The sequence below is a fragment of the Nuphar pumila genome, chromosome 12, assembly GCF_984573655.1.
Source record: "Nuphar pumila chromosome 12, dmNupPumi1.hap1.1, whole genome shotgun sequence".
NCBI lineage: Eukaryota > Viridiplantae > Streptophyta > Magnoliopsida > Nymphaeales > Nymphaeaceae > Nuphar > Nuphar pumila.
In genome coordinates, this window is record NC_143260.1 from 81463789 (window position 1) to 81484778 (window position 20990).

The following is a 20990-nucleotide window of genomic DNA, read 5'->3' on the forward strand; positions in this document are numbered from 1 at the left end:
AACTTGTTTATACTTTAGCAGCATATACCTAAATCCATTAGCCCATACAGATCCACAAGTTCTGTTGTACCCAAATCTAGCTGGACTTAAACTAAACGGTTCAGCTTGAGTTTAATTTGTAGAGCCGATTCAAACTGGGCTTGCTCCATAATCAAACAGCATCATTTACATCAGAAGCTATTTGTGATTTATGATGGTTTGGATAACCCAAGTCGATCCCCAAGAGTTGGCAGCACCTACCCCTATTTCCTTACAGTGTGTAGTGTAAGTATGTGAGAGAGCATGGTTGGGAAAGATAGAGGGCAGATAGGGATAACAGTAGACCGAGCAAAATTCGGGTCCCACCCCGCCTCGCCCTGTTTGGATCGGAGATGGAGGACATGAAACAGAGTCGAAGGCGGGGATGAAGGTTAAAGTCAAAAGCCGTGCAAGAATAAAGCCAGGAATAGACTTACGCTTTCCCCTACCCCGGCCCCGATCCCGTTAGTAAAATAACTAAAATACCTTTAGGAATGGCAGTGGACTGCGGAGAAACAAAACCCCGCCTCGCCCCGTTTGGACCGGGGATGGAGGTTAAGATCAAAACCTGTGCGAGGATGAAAGCAGGGATGGAGGGCAGAATTTTGAAAAGTGCGAGGGTAGAGACCTTGTCCACTGCCATCCCTAAGAGCAGAGAAACAAAGACTTTGTCCCAATGAAGAAGAAAATACTAACAGTAAGCCCAGAGAAACCAAGACTTGGACGTCCCAGTGATGAAGAAAATACTAAAAACATCTCATTAATAACTCTTTGATCGTCATTAAAAAAGTGATAACAGTAGAAATTGAATCAAGAAGGAAACCAAGTGTTTCGCTCTTTCCACACGGTGGACTACTTGCACCTAATTCTAAGTTTTACCTGAAGTATATAGACACCAATGGGATGTCAACGTCATTTTCTTCCTCGTCTTCACAGGCCACCACGATGTCAAAATGGCGACGGTTGGGTGACACCTCCAACTTGGCAATCTCCCTAGCCAAGTCCACAACCTTCCGGTCCATCCGCTCCCTGTGCCTGGGAAATATGCTGTTGTAAAGCAGGCTCTGCCCGCATGAAATGCTGTAAGCAGTCAACCCTTTGGCTCGGAACCATTGCAGTAACTCCCTCAAGGTCAGGTTCTCCCTTACCACCCAGCGGTCCCACACAGTCCAGCTCAGATCCTGATGCTTAATCACCTTTGGCGGAACAGGCTCCGCCATGACAAACAGAGGCAGTGCCAAGTTGGCAAATGTGTTCCTGTAATCGTCTAGCTTATGACCTCCACCCAATACCTTGTACAACTCCAAGCACACCAACCCAGTAGCCATCGCAGTAGTTGTAGCGATTGCCGGAATGATTCTTCCTGCTATGAACTTGGCCTTCAGCTTGTCAACTTCAGGGATGCCATAGTTTCTTGCACGCATGTTAGCAAGCCCGGAAATCAAGTCGATGTGGTAATTGGTATCATCATCCTGCAAATATGTATATGACAAAACTAAGAGCAGGACAAAAAACTAAACAAAATATTTTTCTCAAGTTGAACAGTTCAAAACCTTTTCAAACAGTATCGGGCTCATTCTGAACCCGGGTGATAGCACAGAAGCATGCTCTTCCAGTTTCAGTATTAGACCATCGATTACAGCAGCATCATCAATGGAGGCTGTGGTGAGAGTGGTGGCCTTTTCATCAGTCACAATCTTCACATCTTTATTGGGATGAAATTCTGGGACTATCACACTGTTGATTGCAGCAGCCAATTCACTGCTATCAGGGCTTTTCGCCCAAGCCGGTACATTTATCCCAAATGTTTCAGCTCGCAAGATGGAGGCAGCCATGATGAAGTGACGGTGGTCACGGTCCTCAACCGAAAATTCCAGTGGCTTAGGGAAGCGCTTAGGGGCAGACCAGAATGGAGCCCCAGTACTAGTGGCAGCATCTTCTGGGAAGGTGAAAGTCAGCTGCTTTACACGGTTTGAAAAGTAATCCTCAAACCTGGCAAACTCCTACCAGTAAGATAAAGGAAAGCACACAACCACTACAAACGGGAAGAAAAAGAAAAGAAATGTAAAAAGATTACTTCAGTCGCGTCCATGCAACACAGTCTTGGAAAGTTTGACAACGTTCCGTGCTGAGACATTCAATAACACGCTCCAAAAGTTCCCTAGCCTGAGCATCTCCTGCTGACCTCATAGCAGCTTTGTATTCAGTTGGGTTGGAGAGGAAGGAGTTTACTTCAGTTGGTGTTTTCTCAAGCAACCCTTCAAACTCGGATCGAGCCCAGGTTAGGCAGTGATCAATGTTGTGCGGGAAGGAGTGCACAGTGCACATAGGTGCTTGTTTCTCAGGAGGATCCCTGGAAGCCCCATAGTTTTCTGTAAGGTGAGGGATCACCATCTGTGTATTACACTTGGTTCCCAGAGTTCCTGACTCCAAAAGTGGCTTCTGATAATATAAGCACCTAGAATCAATGTAAAGCCTAGCACTCACATTATCCAGTGCATTGATGACAACAACCAAACTCTCCCAAAACGCATCATCAAACACATTTTCAGTATCAGGACTAGCACGGTTCTGCAGAGCCTCTACCCGAAGAGAAGTGTTAATCAACACAGCAGCTGCTGCAGCAACAGTTGATTTTGCTTGGCCAATGTTCCAGTCCCTGAAGAGAAACTGCCTGCTGAGGTTACTCTTTTCAATAACGTCATCATCTGTAACGACAAGCTTGCCTTGAGTGCCACAGGAGACCCCCATCAGGCCTAAATTTTTCAAAAATTCACATCCCAGTGCACCAGCTCCAACCAAAAACACTTTGGCTTCCTCGAGTTTTTTCTGCAGCTTGGAACCAAAGACCGATATTTGTGGATCATAACGGCTATTCAATGGCATCAAATCACCAGGCTCCAGCGGTTCAGCAGGGAGTGACTCAAGCGAGTCAAAGTAAAAGAACTGAGAGAAGTCCACCAAACGCATTAGATAGAAGTTATCTAATAAATAGCCTATCGATAAAAAAAGTTGTCTAACAAATAACTGACAAGGATAAGCAAAGATATTTAAAGATAATTGACCAATAACAACTGACACTAGGTGGAGAGACTCAAGGATCACAACATGAGAAACTGGGTCAATAGTCCAAAGACAGACATGGGACTCTGGCTTGAGAACATAATAGCCTTTTGTTGATATTCAAGTATAGCATATTTGCTTTCTTCCGCAACACACACACACACACAGCATATTTGAGCTCTACAAAACATTCAAAAACATGTAGAATCATTTCCTTGAATAACTTTGTTATGGAACCTACCTGGAAAAGGGGATGAAACTTTCCAGAGCAAGCTTTTACAACTTCTTGTCCAACAATACCACCAAACATAGCAGCCATAGGACTCAGAACTGCCCTTGATCCATTAGAAAAATGTTGAAGAACATTCTCATCAATCTCTCCCAATTTAGCATCACCCACTAACTCCTCATTCATTGCAGTAACCATGGCTATCAGCCTCTGAGCATCCTCACTTGATCCAGCAGAAGGGAATCGCCTCAACTTAGAGGCAAATTTGTCAAGAGCTTGAAATGCCAAGTGCAGCAGAGGTGGTCTGAAGGACTTTGCAAAGTCACTAAGAAGAAAATAGCCGGGGTCTTTGAGTGCAACCTTTAGAGGTTTGAAATTTAAGTTCTTAGATTGCTTAACTTGGGTTACTATGCCACCTTTCTCATATTCACCAAACTTTGTGGTGTCTTCTTCCAGGAGAAACGAAAATGGTCTTGTGTTTTTAATCTTTCTAGGTTTTCCATCATTCAGCTCAATCATGCCCTGAACTTCAGAAAAAATAACCAGATCTCCATCTTGAAACTCAAGCCGCTCATCATCAACAAATGAAACAAGTGCAGGATTATCATTGCTGATGGAAGCGATGATGCCTGTGTGTGGTTCCTTGCCATCAACATCTAAAACTGTGAATTCAGGTCCAAAATCACAAAATATGCTTCCAAACAAACCTCGGACATCAGATTTAATGAAAGCAATTGAAGGCTGATGATTATGACAATAATCATCAAATTCAATTGCTTTATCCAGGCTGATATTAGTAAAAACTACAGCCTGCAGTGAAGAAAGAAAACAGAGTGAGTGTTGCAGCGCATGATCCTGGATTTGTGCTTAAGGAAACTATATATTCAATATAAACAGTAATATAACATATAAAACCTCTCAAATAAAAAAGAAACCGGCCATAGAATCAAAGTACATGAAAGAAAGAAATCTGAAGAGCATCCCTTTTATGAAGGTTGTAAGATAGAAAATGAGCAAGAATCAAACAATGGCACAAAATTCAACCACCTACCATGAAAACATATAAGCATATTTAAAAGATTTTTCAATAATGTCCAGATAAAGAACACAAGGACCAAGAATAGGATGTATCGGCACGTAGATGATGAACTGCTACCAAGATGCAAACTGTATAGACATTTTTTAGAAAAAACATAGAATGGGTATTAAAACTTTCAGGAGAATGGGCAACCAAACTTTCAGGAGCAAGACTTGTGCAAAATCCACGCTAGGCATTCATTCATGAAAACAGAAGAAGTTGCAATGTTATAGATTGTCCACAAGAAAATTGCAGTTAATCTCATATACATTCCAGTATCCCATAGCATTACAATGTGATTTTTCAATAACATCCAGATAAAGAACACAAGGACCAAGAATAGGATGTATCGGCACGTAGATGATGAACTGCTACCAAGATGCAAACTGTATAGACATTTTTCAGAAAAAACATAGAATGGATATTAAAACTTTTAGGAGAATGGGCAACCAAACTTTCAGGAGCAAGACTTGTGCAAAATCCACGCTAGGCATTCAGTCATGAAAACAGAAGAAGTTGCAATGTCATAGATTGTCCACAAGAAAATTGCAGTTAATCTCATATACATTCCAGTATCCCATAGCATTACAATGTGATCAGGAACCATTTTATAGACAATTTCCCTTTCACTTTACAATCTCAATTACAAAATTGAGGCTTAAACAGAAACTTTCCACCTAATTAATTTTCCACAACATGAATATATGGATTATTGCCTTTCTTACAATTTTATATTAGTAGCTGAAAAAGAGTTTTATCTGAGCAAATTTTAAAAACGTGTCATGTAAACAATACTGCATCAAGCAAGGCACTTTCTGGGTTGTAACCTTGCTTAATTAAGATGCAATCATGGAAAGCCACAAAGTTCAGTAGTTGTTCTCTTTGTGCCTGCATGTGTGCAGCAATGCATGACATTTTCCCCACATCTTTTGCTCCTTCACTATTTTACAGTTTCATATGGCAACCACACCTTTGCGCCGTCATTAATGTTAAAAGGATGATCTATGCTAATTCATAGTCACAGAGTTCCTTTTCACAAGAACTCAATTGTCTGTGTAGTATCAAAGCAAGTACCTCATTCGTTGTGTGTTTCCTGATCTACATGACAACTAAAAAAATTCATCAATTCATTAAGATGTCCTTATAAATTTATTGGACAATTCTTTGTGTCAGAACCCTTGATGTGATCAACAGTCCATAGTTAGCATCGATAGCTGAAATCAGAAAGGGAACCATTTAGAATAAAGGTAAAAAAAGAGGGGTGATACCCAGAGAAGTGGGAAACTTGGGAAACCCTATTCTACCACAATGCAACATACAAACTTAACCTACTTTTCTGGATAAGCAATTTGATTTAAAGACACTGGAAATGTGCCTCATATCCTGTGCATAACAGGTAATGTCTTAATATCTTCCAACACAGGTCAGTCCTGATCAATCAATTGCCTTTGAAATTAAAAATAGAAAGTAACTACTTTTGTCCAGAAGATTATAGGTTATGGTTTAGCTGTTGGAACATGGAAAAGGAGTTTTTTCTTGTCGTTTTGGGATTCTTGATATGGCTCAGTCATCTCAACAATACTTGAGCAGCTTCAGTTTAAGTTGAATTCATGTTTACAGGGTTCATATCTGCTACAGTGTATTACTTAAGGTGAAAGCCAATCGGCTCAACACATAATTGCTTAAGGATAATTTGGTAGTTTTATAGGTTCAACCCCAGTGACAAGAGTGATGACTTGGATGAAGGGATCACACACCCAGTCCACTCGAGAGTTGGTTTCTGTTTTTGGAGATATTTCTCGTTTCTCTGCTTTCTTAGATTCTATGTCCGCTTGGGAGGTCGTCGTAGCCGTGTCGACACGGGGGCAGGTACCAGGAGCAGTGCAGGTACGCCGCGGGTCGGGTCCCACACTATGACAGGTTGAGTATGCATCAAAACCTTGGTTTGACCAAGGTCAAAGGGGTGGGCCATTTTGGTCCCACCCCACCCAATAAAACCACCCCCTCCCTCCCCTCAGCTCTCTCTCTCTCTCTCTCTCTCTCTCTCTCTCTCTCTCTCTCTCTCTCTCTCTCTCTCTCTCTCTCTCCAGCGACCTCTCTCTCCAGCGACCTCTAGCGGACCTCCGACACTCCAGCAACCTCCGGCAGACGACGAAGAGGTAGGAGCATATCTTGGTGACTGATATAGGGTGTTTTCAGTTTTTTAGGGGTTTTTTAGTTTATATTTTAATACATTTAGTTTAGTCGGTAGTTAAATGTTAATTGTTAAATTAATTTATGTTGCTGACTTGTTGGAAAATGGATTTTGATTTTGTGTGTGTGTGTGCGTGTGTGTGTGTATAATTGTGTCCTTGTACCCACACTTTTTGGAATTGTTGTATCATACCCTCTGTACCTGTACCCGTACCTGAACCCATACCCATGTAACATAACTTAGAATGAAGGGACACCTATCACCATCAAGCTTGTTTTCTTTTGAATTAGCATGAACTCTCTGTCCATGTTTCAGTTCAGTTCTAGAGTTATATCTATCTATTTTTTTCAAGTCTTAATTGAAACCAATTCTTTTCCAAGTTGAACTGAAGTTTAACCATGTGTTCCCTATATTATAAAGCAAGTACGATAGGGACAGACGACGGACGAAATGGCAGTTTAATGAAAAGTAGGACAAGGGAAATGAATATACGTATTTAATTACTCAAGTCATTAGAAATTCTTACGACTTCTTAAAGATGGAAGAAGGGCATTGATGAGCCAAAATATTTTGTTTAAGAAACTTTTTAAAATTATATAGATGTTGGGTTTCAGTGTCATTGTTACATTTTCTAATGCCCCCGTCATGCACATGCACGAGAGAGAGAGAGAAAGATTAGGAAAATCCTAAAAGAATTACCAAAATAAAATTATGGAACATGAAGAAAATTATAGAGGGAGAGGGATATTAGGAAGGCCTATCTACGTGGGGATGTTAAGAGAGTGAGAGTCCAATGAGTATGTTACAAGAGAGAAAGAAAGAGACAGTAGGTAAATCCTATCAAAATTACCAAAGTTAATTATGAAATACATTAACAGTTATGTAAAGTTAAATATAGATAACCACAAGAGAGAGAAAGAGAGTATTAATTATTTAAAGAATATTCAAATTATTGAGATTACAGATATTTTTAAAAGTTACCAAATTCCAAAACCCATAAAGCATGAGATTCATTAGGCTCCTTCATCCCATTTATTAAAGGGCCATACCCATGCTATGCAACTACGACACGCCATTTGGGCGGCTGTACACGTGCCGACACGGGTATGGGTGTGGGTACCGGATGCAGGTCGGGTCCAGCACTATGCCAGGTCGGGTCGGGTCAGGTCTAATTCAGAACCAAAACTCAAAAACAAAAAAATGCCACCCCCCCCCGAAACTCTCGATTCTCTCTTCTTGGTCTCGCTCCCCAAACCCTCGTCTTCCCCCTTCTCTCTCCCAGTCTCTCTCGTCTTCTTCCCTCTAGATTTCTCTCTCTCGTGGTTCCCCTCTTCCCCCTTTCTCTGGGCGAGTGAGAAAATCAGAGAGAGAGGGAAACAAGGATAGGGGAAAGACAAGAGGGGGAATTGAGAGAGGAGAGAGGGTAAAATGAAACCTAAGAGAGAGGGAAGAAGAAGGACGTGAGAGAAGAAAGTGGTGGAGAGAGAGAGAGAGGATGGTGTGTGTGACCTTCCTCTCTTCCTCTTCTTCTTTTAGCGCTGGAGGGCTCCTCCTCCTTCACCAGCGGCAAGGTACCCGGTGGGTTAGGGTAGCTCTCTCTCTCTCTCATAACACCTGGCGCAAACCAGGTGTTATGATAAAGTCTGAATGGACCCAAGTCTTATTTGGGTCCATTCAGATCTGGATCTGTTTCTCTCTCTCTCATGTTTTCTCTTTTTTCTAATGCCTTTCATAACACCCTTTTTATCGAAGGAGGCGAAACTGCAGGTTGGAAACTGACAAGAGGGAAGGCTCCAAGGCCTGATAGCTTTACCCTTGAGTTGTTCAAAGTTGGGCATTCTAAGCTTCTTGCAGGAATTCCATGCTAGCGGTTCGCAGCAATTTGAGGTTCTAGTCTGATATTTGGTGTGCAGAACTACCTTCTTGCTAACCATTACCTGGCGTTATTCCTCATTCTCCAAGACAAAAGTAAATCAATGACTGTTGGAATGAGCGTGCTGGTTGGTTCCTTGAATTCAAAAGGGATTTCAAGAGGCAGGAGGTTGATGACTGGTTGCATTTACTAGATTTTTAAGCCCCTAAAAATTTCAAAGGGGGCTCATTACATTGAAAATGTGATAGATTGGGGATTTTCCCTGCAACTCCTATCATGCTTTTGGCAGATACATGCAATTGCAAACATCTTTTAAAAGGATACTGTCCAGGGTTTGGAAACATTAGGTCAGTGCATGCTTCAATTATAAAGGCTATAGAGATCACATATGTATGGTTAGATCCACAAAAAATTCAATGTAAACATTACAAATTCAAAGGTGCTACCCAGTATGGTACCCAAGATGAGCTCTCTCAAAATCAAAGAAAGACAAGCTACAAACTTAAGAACACATACAAAATCATGCCAAGATATGGTTAAATGTCCAAACAAGTAACTAATAAAATAAGATAATGTCAGGGCCTCACAAATCAATCTCAGTTTAAAGGCTAAATATCAACATGAAGCTTAGCAAAGTATAGATCTTAGTATCTTTTGATTAACTTAAATACAAGTGCATCAGTAATCATTGACTCATTTTTTAAGACCAGAGTTATTTCAAAAAAAAAAAAGTGTTTGGATCCAACCTGGGGGGGGGGGGGGGAGCATCCTCTTTACGAAAAGAGGAAAACCCCTACACCTTGCACTCTTCCTCTCTCCCTGAGACCGCCCTTGCCCGACTCCTCTCTCCCCAATACCCTCTCCTCCCTCTTGAGCTCACCCTCTCTCGAACTCTAAATGTCGTTGGAGCTCACCTCTCCCAGATACCCCTCTCCTCTTCTCTCTCTCCTGCCTCCCCTTTTTTTTGGGCCAACAGGCAGGGGGGCACCCCCTACCTCTTTTGTCTTTCAGCCGGAAGGCAGAGGCGTCGCCCCCTGCCTTTCACCCTTTTTCAGCCAACAGGCAGGGGGGCAACGCCCCCTGGCTCTTCTGTCTTTCGGTCGGAAGGCAGAGGCGCTGCCCCTTGCCTTCCCCCTTTTTTACGACTAACAAGCATGGGGGTGACGCCCCCTGCCTCTTCTGTTTTTTGGCGAGAAGGCAGGGACACTGCCCCCTACCTTTTTCCCCCCTTCTTTTTCAGTCTTCTGGCAGGGGCGATGCCCCTACCATGCCCTCCTGAGGCTGGGCTCGGTCTGAACAGAGCCCAGTTCGTGCCAGTTAAAGCAGGACCGAGCCTAGGCTTGGTCCCTTTCATTGATTGGGTCAGGCTTGACAACCAGACCGAGCTCAGCCCGATCCATTGTTTCGAGGGGACCGAGCCCAAGCTCGACCCCTGTCCAAGGATGGGGTCGGGCTCAGCCTGGCAGTCGACCCCCCCCCCCCCTTGTTTCCTGTGTTGGTCGAAACTGACCCCGACCCCGGTTTGGTTTGGGGTCCAATCGAGTCCGGCTCTATTGGAGCCTAACCAGCCCACTCAATTGAGTTGAGCTTGGTCCTTACCGAGCCCAACTCGGCCCCTCCCCGCTTGCTGCCAGTCGGGCTCAGTTGAGCCCGGCCAACCCCGAGTCCCAGCGCGGCTCGCCCCGATTATTGACCCGGCTTTGTCAATCGACTCTAACCAAGGGTCGGGTTCGACCTCTGCGATGCAAGCGTTGCTAATTTTATTATTTTGAGTTGTTGCATCGTTCTTTTACGCAACGCAATAAAATATCTCTTAGTGCACCCCATCGGCGCAACGAACGTGGCACGCGCAGCAAGGCATAAGCCTTTAAAGACGTACGCTCAGAATCGTATGCAAGTTCGACCATCTCCGAGGTAAGAAAAAGTTGCACGAAGAACAAAGAAAGGACAATGCTAAAACTTGTAAATGAACATAATTATATATATATACACACACGCGCTTTTAACTCATGAACGCAGTTTTGCGAACTTTGTCATTTTTACTTTATGTCATTTACTTTGCCGTTGCGTTTTTATGTGCACAGGCTTCTGCTTATGCATTTATTTAGCTCGATGTATGGTTTCACACATCGAACCTTGTTTTATGTCATTTACTTTGTTGATGCGCTATCATGTGTACAGGCTACTGCTTACGCATTTATTTAGCCAAGGTACGGTTTCGTACATCATGCACTGTTTACGCACTTATTTAGCCACTGTACGGTTTCGTACCTCATGCACTGCTTATGCATTTATTTGGCCGAGATACGATTTTGTACCCCGTGCACTGATTATGCATTTATTTGGTTGAAGTATGGTTTCGTACCTCGTGCACAGCTTACGCATTTATTTAGCCAGGGTACAATTTTGTACCTCATGTACTTGCACATTTATTTAGCTCGATCTGCGGTTTCGCACATCGAGTCTTGATATATTGTCGTCGCATTGTAATATACACGGGCCAGGGTTATGTAATATATGTATTATACGTACATATATACAACTTCATAAGGTATGCAGTCACGTACTCTTCCCTATCATGTATCATGCTTGCTCTTTACAAAAATAACATGAATTTGCGTGTGTGCGCTAAAACTTGAAAGAAAAGGAATTTCTTGCGTGAATCATGCATTCAAATATGCATAGTTTTGAAAAGCAAATTCGAACACTTGAGAGTTGCCTACTTGCAACCAAGTTTCTCCGAAATCGGCACAATACAAAGAAGTATGTCTCGAATATCCTAGATTGGGAGCATAGAAATGTGATTGGAAGGGTTTCTTCTGAGAAACCTATACCCCTTTTTTCGTATGCAGTATCACGAGACATGGACAGCATGTCGATAATACAGTAATTGGATAAGAGATTCATGGTGATCTCGTAACATGCAAATTGCACAATGATATAAAAGTAGTTTGAAATATCAGAGCATGTCAAATTAAACTATAATGGTTATATCATTTCTTTCACCACATAATAGAGTTGGGGTTTCTTTCTGAGAAACCTATACCCCACTCATCGTAGCGGTCCTATCAGGCATGCACGGCATGTTATAGTATTACGATGATTGGATGAGAGGTTTATGGTAACCTCAAAACATGAAAAATGCACATTGTTAAAATCACATAAATGGTGATCATCGCCTTCATAGGTAAGATGTTCGATTTGGTTTGAAAGACTAGAGCATGTAGAATGGGTTGCCAATTAAAATAAAACCTGACATACTCATTTATATATTTGTTTTCGCAAAGGGAGAGGATGGGATGGACAAGTTGTTAACAACCACCCCTCGGGCAAATGACTCAATGTCCCCAATCATCGGAATTAGGGGACGAGACTACCAAAAATTATCCTAAGTGGTAGATCCTACTAACTTATGCAGAAGTTGGATGCATCCCTTGCTACGAATGCCTCTGAAAATTCTCTCTCGGACACAGATCGTCCCCTTAGAAACAGACTCAGCTAGCTGTTTGAGGTATCAAAAATACATAGCATAACAAACCCCCAAACAGTCTCAGTTGTTTCTACGTTTCGCTCTTACGCGTACCCTGGGGACAGCTAATATTGAAACAAAGTTATCATGTTTATTTTACTTATTTTGACTTGTACACAGCAAAAGAAATATATATATATAAGATTTGGTTCTAAATTTTGTTAACATGCTCATTTTGCTCACTCTACGGAGCAGTGTTGTGAAAAGCATTGAGGCATAGCGAGGCGCTCCACCAAAAACCGAGGCAAGGTATAAGCCTCGAGACGTAAAGCGTAAGCCTCAAATATTTTTTTTGAAAACTTTAAAAAAAATATCTAAAAATACAAATAAATAAAGAAATGATTTATTGATGAAATAATAACCAATAAGAAATAGAAAATCTCAAATAAGTACTAAAAATATGAGATTAACATATAAAAGTAACTAAAAACTGATTACATAACTGGAAAATACTTGAGATTAACAAAAAAAAGTTAAATTATACTAAGAAACTGATTACATAACTGAAATAACTAGAAAATATATGAGATTAACCTACAAAAGTTAAAATATATGAGATTATTCTAAAAAATATGAGATTAACAGATAAAAGTAACTAAAAAATGATTACATAACTGGAAAATATATGAGATTAACCAACAAAAGATAAAATATACTAAGAAAACGATTACATAACTGGAAAATATATGAGATTAACCAACAAAAGTTAAAATATATGAGATTATTCTAAAAAATATGAGATTAACACATAAAAGTAACTAAAAAACTGATTACATAACTGGAAAATATATGAGATTAACCAACAAAAGTTAAAATATACTAAGAAACTGATTACATAACTGAAATAACTGAAAAATATATGAGATTAACCTACAAAAGTTAAAATATATGAGATTATTCTAAAAAATATGAGATTAACATATAAAAGTAACTAAAAACTGATTACATAACTGGAAAATATATGAGATTAACCAACAAAAGTTAAAATATACTAAGAAACTGATTACATAACTGAAATAACTAGAAAATATATGAGATTAACCTACAAAAGTTAAAATATATGAGATTATTCAAAAAATATGAGATTAACATATAAAAGTAATTAAAAAAACTGATTACATAACTGGAAAATATATGAGATTAACCAGCAAAAGTTAAAATATATTAAGAAACTAATTACATAACTAAAATAACTGAAAAATATACAAGATTAACAAACAAAAGTTAAAATATAGTAATATACTAAGAAACTGATTAACTCCGCCTGTGTAGTTATACACTGCCGGTCCCAAGCCCGGATAAAGGAGGAGGGTTGCGGTAGGCCTGTGACAGCCAGCATAAAAACTTTGTCATATCCTATGAAAATGAACCAATATGAGAATTTCGTTGGGGCGTTCCCTACTGAGCGACGCGCTGTACTCTCTAGGCCCGGAGGCAGTGATAAATGTGCAAGGGTTGCTAGGTCGTCGCCCAGAAGCGACGCGTCACACCGGCGCCCGGGTGTGGTGTCAAATAGGCAAGGGTTCCCTCACTTTGTTGGACGGGTGGGGGTAAAGAAGTTAGTCCAAGACCATAAAATTAGGTTAGCCACTTGGAACATAGGGTCTTTAACTGGTAAGTTGGTAGAGTTAGTAGATGTTATGTGTAGGAGAAAGATTGATATTTTATGTCTTCAAGAGACCAAATGGGTAGGTGAGAAAGCTAAAGTGATAGAACCTTGGGGATATAAGATTTGGTATACAGGAATAAATAGGAATAGGAATGGAGTAGGGATTGTTATGAGTCGTCAGTTTATAGATAATGTAGTTGAAGTCCGTAGGAAGGGTGATAGAATTTTACTTATTAAATTAGTATTAGGTACGGATATTATTAATATTATTAGTGTTTATGCACCTCAAGTAGGTTTAGATGATTCCATTAAGCATCAATTTTGGGAAGATTTAGATGGAGTAGTACAAGAGACATCTTACGGAGAAAAGCTTTTCATCGGCGGTGACCTTAATGGACATGTAGGCATTAGTAGGGATGGATTTGAGAATATCCATGGAGGCTATGGTATAGGAGAAAGAAATGAAAGTGGAGAAAGGATTTTAGATTTTTGTTTGTCCTATGATATGATCTTAGCAAACACTTGGTTTAGGAAGAGGGAGTCTCACCTAGTAACATTTAAAAGTGGGGTTAATACGAGTCAGATAGATTTTTTCCTACTTAGAAAGAGAGATAGGGGTTGTTGCATCGATTGTAAGGTTATACCAGGAGAAAGTGTAGCTACACAACATAGAGTCTTAATTTTAGATCTTAGAATTAGACAATGCCGCAAAAGGGATAGACATAGGATAGATCCTAGAATTAAGTGGTGGGCACTGAAAGGAGCTAAACAAGGAATGTTTGTAGAGCAGGTAGTTAAGGAAGTTGATTGGTGTCTCGAGGAGGATTCAGAATCAATGTGGAATAAGATAGCGGGTGGTATGAGAAAAGTAGCTAAGGAGGTATTGGGTGAGTCTAAAGGCGGTGCACCACTAGGTAAGGATACATCATGGTGGAACGAGGATGTCAAATTAGCTATTAAGGTTAAAAGAGAGTGTTATAGAAATCTAAGTAAGAGTCGTGATAATGAGAATTTGGAGAAGTATATGATAGCAAAGAAGGAAGCTAAAAAAGTTGTTCGAAACGCGAGGGCTAAGGTATATAAGGAGGTTTATGACAAGTTGGATACCAAAGAAGGCGAGAAGGATATTTATAGGCTTGCAAAGATGAGAGATAGGAAATCGAAGGATTTGGGTATGGTTAGATGTATCAAAGATGAAACGCAAAGGGTTTTAGTCAAAGATGAGGAGATTAAGGAGAGATGGAAAGATTATTTTGATAAGCTATTTAATGATAGTCATGCTCAAGATCTTGGAGACTTCTCCATTCCTTTTCATGAGATAAATCGTGACTTCATGCGCAAGATTCAAAAGAAAGAAATTGCAGAGGCTTTGAAGAAAATGAAATCAAGAAGGGCAGTTGGCCCAGATGGTATACCTATCGAGGCTTGGAAATGCTTGGGAGAGAAAGCTTTAGAATGGTTGACAAATCTTTTTAACTTGATTTGGCGAACAAATAAGATGCCTAATGAGTGGAGGAAGAGTACTTTGGTGCCTTTATATAAGAATAAGGGTGATATACAAGATTGCACAAACTATCGTGGTATAAAACTCATGAGTCATACTATGAAACTTTGGGAGAGGGTGATTGAGTCTAGGTTGAGGAAGGTTGTCATGATATCGGAGAATCAATTTGGTTTTATGCCTGGAAGATCAACTATGGAAGCTATACATCTTCTTAGACAACTTATTGAAAGATATAGAGAGAGGAACAAAGATTTGCATATGGTTTTTATTGATTTAGAGAAGGCATACGATAGAGTACCTAGGGACGTTCTCTGGTGGACAATGATGAAGAAAGGTGTTTCTCTCAAGTACATTAGTATAATTAAAGATATGTATGAAGGAGTAGTAACCAATGTCCGCACTTGTGGAGGGGTGACAACCAATTTCCCGATAACGGTTGGGTTACATCAAGGATCTGCTTTAAGCCCTTTCCTATTTGCGATAGTGATGGATGAGCTTACGAGATCAATTCAAGAAAATGTACCGTGGTGTATGTTGTTTGCTGATGATATTGTTTTGATTGATGAGTCTAGAGCTGGGGTTAATGCTAAGTTAGAATTATGGAGACAGACATTGGAAGCTAGAGGTTTTAAGTTGAGTAAGAGTAAGACTGAATATATGGAATGTCGGTTTAGTAAGCAACGAAGTAATGATGGGAGTGTAGTGAAGCTTGGTGAGCAAGATATACCGGTGAATGATTATTTCAAATATTTGGGATCCATCATTCAAAAGTATGGAGAAATTGATGGAGATGTAAATCATAGGATAAAGGTTGGGTGGATGAAATGGAAAAGTGCTACTGGAGTGCTGTGCGATCGTAGAATGCCATTGCGGTTGAAGGGAAAGTTTTATAGGACGACTATTAGACCCGCTTTACTATATGGTACGGAATGTTGGGCTGCCAAGAGACATCATATTCAAAAAATGAGTGTAGCTGAGATGCGGATGCTTAGATGGATGTGTGGAAATACAATAAAAGATAAGATTCGGAACGAAGAGATACGTAAGAAGGTAGGTGTTGCACCCATTGAAAATAAGATGCGAGAGAATCGTTTACGGTGGTTTGGACATATTCGGCGAAGGCCTAATGATGCTCCAGTTAGAAGGTTGGAGAAATGGAAAAATATATTAGTTAAAAGAGGTCGGGGTAGGCCTAGGAAGACTTGGATGGAGATGATAGGAAAGGATATGAATGCTTTGAACCTCACCGAGGACATGGCGTTGGATAGAAATGATTGGAGGAAAAGGATTCATGTGGAAGACCCAAAATGAATTTCTTTTTTGGTTCATATCGCTGACCCCAATTGTTTTGGGATGAAGGCGTAGTTGTTGTTGTTGTTGTTGTATACTAAGAAACTGATTACATAACTGAAATAACTGGAAAATATATGAGATTAACCTATAAAAATCGTGTTGATCATGTCTCAGAAATCTTGTTGTAAAAAAAAATAAAAAATAAAATTTCGCCTTGAGGCACAGATGGCCGCGCCCCAAGGCGAGGCGCGCCTTTTGCGCCTCAAGACGCATTTTTTATAACACTGCTCCGGAGACATATGATAATATTGGAACGATACAGAAACAAGATTAACATACTTATTTTTACTCGTGTTAAATTGCATATCATGTATGAAACAAAACATGTGTTAGTTTTGTTATAAATTGTTTTACTTTTACACCTACCAGTTTTTTATAAAACTAACATGTCTTATGGGTACAGGTGATAATTAGGTCCGTACGACAAGCGATGGCACGATGACGTGATGGCATCAAGATGAGACTCTTTCCCTGATGTTTCGTTCTTGAAGACATTTCTGTAATTTCGCATAAGAGTTTCAAATCCGGTGTAAAGGAAAAGTTTCACAAGTAATAAACCCAAGGTCCGTTGTTATTTCAAAAATATCATTTTCCGCTGAATTACTATTTAAAACTCTGACAAAAGAAGGATTACAAGGCTTTTAAAATTTTCCTAAAAAGTTGCAAGTGCAGGATTTTGGGAGCATTACAAAATCAGAATGCTCAATTCAAAGGGAATTCCTAATGAAGCAGACACTGTTCACAGAAGACTGCCCACTTATGGTGCAGATACTACAATTGGGCACCTAGTGAGAAGGCATTGAAGTTCCAGTCCAACATTACTTTCAGACCACTATTTTGCAATCACCAACCTACCATGTGAAATTCTGATGTGGATCTCTTTCAAGTTTACATCTTGTTCAAAGGAGTAAAACATACCCAAGTAAGTTTAATGCAACAAATAGATTCTCCTAAGCCATCAAAGTCCAATAGGTTGTTTAGTCTACAAAATTAAGAGGCAAAAGAACCTTGAAATATGTAGAACACGGAGGTCTTTGGGGGAGAAGGTAGAAGCAACTAGAAAATAGGTGACAAACACAACAGTCCAAACAAACAAAATATACACTCTATAGAGAATCAAAGTATTTGTGCAGCTCTCTAAAGTGGGACCAGCAAAATAAGCTTATTGAAAGCATAAAGCTAACTTTAAAGACAAAACACATAACAGATCTACTTCTTCCACCAAAGGAGAAAGTAGGAACACATAATAGAGTTTTTTCTTTTCTGATTATTGGCATGTTAAAGACAATGTCCTTAATACATGCATGCTTGTACACGTATACACATGTGCATGCATGTGTACATGCACAAATGCATATAAAAAATAAGAAAAAAATAGTCCAGCACATATTAGGTCAAATGAAGATACTCCAACCTAGAGCAGGTAAGCAAAAAGAGCAAAAAGCACAAAAAAGGCCAAAAATTCCAGTGCAAATTTGGTTGAAGCAGGGTGTCTCCTGTATACAACAGTGCAGTAAATACCAGGTTTAACAAAGAGAGAAATAAGAAGAAAAAGACAACAATTCCAGTGCATGTCTGGCCAAAGCAGGGTCAATCCTGCAAAAACTAACCGAATCAAAGGAGGTGCCTGGCCATGAAACAGAAGTTCTCATGCATAAAACCTATAGATTTTGGAGAAACAGATATCCAGCAACACTTGACAAGCTCACATCAAAGCAATAAGAAAAGGTTTTACTTATATGCCTTCACAAACTTTGCTACTTCATGATTAATAACTAACTTGCAGAACTGTAGATCTTGTATAGCCACCTTAGCATCAAAAAGCATATATCCTTTACTAAAATAGCAACAGAAACATGCTCCCATTATTAAACTGAGGCAGAATCACTGATAGCAAGCAAAAAATTGAATAAACAGCAACTGAATACTATAAGCTGAAAAGGTGGGTGGGAAAGTACAGGTGGAAGTGAGGGTGTGAGGTATCTCTAGGAACATCTTACAGACAGGCCAAGGCTTCAACACCATACCAGAAGCTCCAAGAGACTTCATGAAGAGCATATGGAAGGACAGCAAACATATTTTTTTACAAATAGAAGAGCTAGTTCTAAAGGTTGTCATGCATTCTACACCCCAAAAACATCTTGTGGAGGCAAATTCAACAACTAGAAGAGCTAGTTCTGAAGAGTCATTCTTCTACATCCCAAAACATTATGTGAAGTCAAATTCGAGAGCATGGGGCATCCACTGGATGCAATCTAGAAGACTAACCATTATTTTCGAAAGACTTATGTGAATAACAATACATCTAAATCATGTTAACAGTCTTAGAAGGAGGAAAGTGAAACAAATGCCTTTAATGCAGATTTCTTTCGTAAATCTTTTTAATACTCTGGAAAAATGCTTCAAAGGTCCCTATCTATCGGAGATATAAGGTTCTTGAGGAATATTCGGAGGGAGGTTCTGATCATTCTTGGTTTGAATCTATCATTTCACCCTCCATTCTTCGATAGGGACCAGCCTGAGTTGTTTGGATTGACGAAATATGAGGGCTGGTCTGCGGTTCAGTCCAATAAAGATAAATACATCACAATAATTCTTGGTCACATGAGTGAATTGCCGATGGAAAGAGGGGATTGTTTGTGCAAGAAGTGATTTAATTTTCGATACAGGAAGAAGCATATCTATTGCAGTTTTGCAGCACCTAGACAATCTGAACCTAGTCGTGAGGGCAACTTAGTTCCCTCCCAAAAAGTATTCATCTAAATAGACCAGCATGGAATCTTCAGAGAACATCAAGTAGTTGGCGCTCATTGGATGGCTACCTAATCCGCACTTGCCAGAAGTTTTATAGTCAGGTGTGGCAATGCCAGGAAAGCCAAAGGGATGTGCATGGTTGGCTCGTTGTCTAGGAGGCCTTCACCATCTCTTGGGTTACATGGAGAAATTTGGGGTAGGAGTATCATCATCCCAAATGGGTCTAAGCACAATTTTATGGGATATTTTTAATTTTAACTTTTCTTGGGTATCCGGGTCTTTGGATCAAGATTTCGAGCTAGGTCCCTCATGGGATCTCAATATGGATTAACTACCCTTCTCTTTGTCAAGTTGAGGCATAATCTGAATGGATCGGGTGCCCTAATCCCTTGCAAGGGTTAAGGAGAGAAAAGAATTAAGGGAAATATTGTGGACTCTGATTTAAGTCTTATTTGCCCCTCAGTCAACTTCCAAGAGGTGGCTTCTAGAGTCATCAATGACGGAAATTCATAATTCTTGTGGCTCTGGCTATGAGGAAGGCACTTTAGTGATTGCAGCAGTGATCATTGAGTGGTGATGATTCATGAAAGGGTGGCATAAATGGTGGTGTTTGATGTTGGGATACAAGAGAGTGTATGAACTGTGTATGGGGTTCATCTACAAATAGCAAATAGCGAGTTTGCAGTGATAGAGAACTCACATGCTACAACAAATTGTTTTCTCAGCATTAGTGGGAACAATCATGTTCAAAGGGATCCACTGGTAAATATGTTTTTGATCCCATAGACAGCTTGTTAAGTTATATGTATTTCATATATAGTTATATATATTCAAGATATATGTAGTTATAATGAATAATGTAATTTATGTTGCCCACCAGGGGTATTTTGGTTATTTTATACAAGTTAGAAAATAGGTTTTCTTTATTCTTCTTTTTAATTTTTGTATTTTTTATTTCTTTGTGTAAGGGCATTATAGTAATATGCCTCCACATAGTCACTGGGAGTACTCCCAACGGTCACAAATATGACCGTTTGGAGCCTCCCAATGTCTATTTTGGAGGCTCCCTCTTGGCCTCTTCTTGTCTATAAATAAGGGCTTAAGGCCTTTTGTATTCGTAAGTTTCTTTTAAGCTCCTTGATGAATAAATTCATTATTTTTAAGTGTTGTCTCTGTTGATATTGATTGCACTCTTGTGCTTGTGTAAGCCTTAGTGCTTTTTAGATTGCCCCATAGTGGACTTGTGCATGTGCACTTTGTGATTGCGTTCTTCATAAGCCTTTAGTGGTTTTTGTGCTTAAGACCATTCGAGGGTGTGATTTGTGCCTTTTGAGTGAGGTCTGCGAAGACTCTTTATTTCATTATATGGTATCAAAGCGAGGGTGTTCTTGGATCTTTGAAGTGTGATCATCACGTGATCGTGGTGATTGTGGGGTCCAAGAGGTTGTGTTGTCTACATCTTTCTCTTTCTCTTTCTCTTTTATAATCTTTCAAGTTAAATACAGCTATATGATGTGGGATTCGCTATGTATTCTAAAATCCTTATATATATGGTGATTATTTTTTAGTTCTCTATCTTTAAAAATGTATTTATATATTTTTGAAAATTTTGTTTGGAATATTATGGTTATTTCTTAATCATGTAAACTATGTTTTCTTTAAAAATTAAATTAGAACTAGAGTTTGTGTTATGATATTAACTTATAAGTAGCATATTGTTGATCTATTTATGATAAATCCTTCATTTTTACTTTTCTACAAAAATATATATTTTCCATGCTGTAGT

The 20990-nt window shown here is 39.6% G+C and overlaps 1 protein-coding gene across 1 annotated transcript in view; it reads right to left on the reverse strand.

The window, feature by feature from the left end:
• Positions 1-756: 756 nt before the first annotated feature.
• LOC149821071 (ubiquitin-activating enzyme E1 1-like) overlaps positions 757-20990 on the reverse strand; it is a 41115-nt gene continuing 20881 nt past the window's right edge. The window contains exons 4-7 of the mRNA XM_089982888.1: positions 3323-4120; positions 2096-2964; positions 1572-2010; positions 757-1490 (exon numbers count right to left, since the gene is read on the reverse strand). Coding sequence (XP_089839014.1) covers positions 894-1490; positions 1572-2010; positions 2096-2964; positions 3323-4120 — 2703 coding nt within the window. The 3' untranslated portion in view covers positions 757-893. The remainder of the gene's footprint in view (positions 1491-1571; positions 2011-2095; positions 2965-3322; positions 4121-20990) is intronic.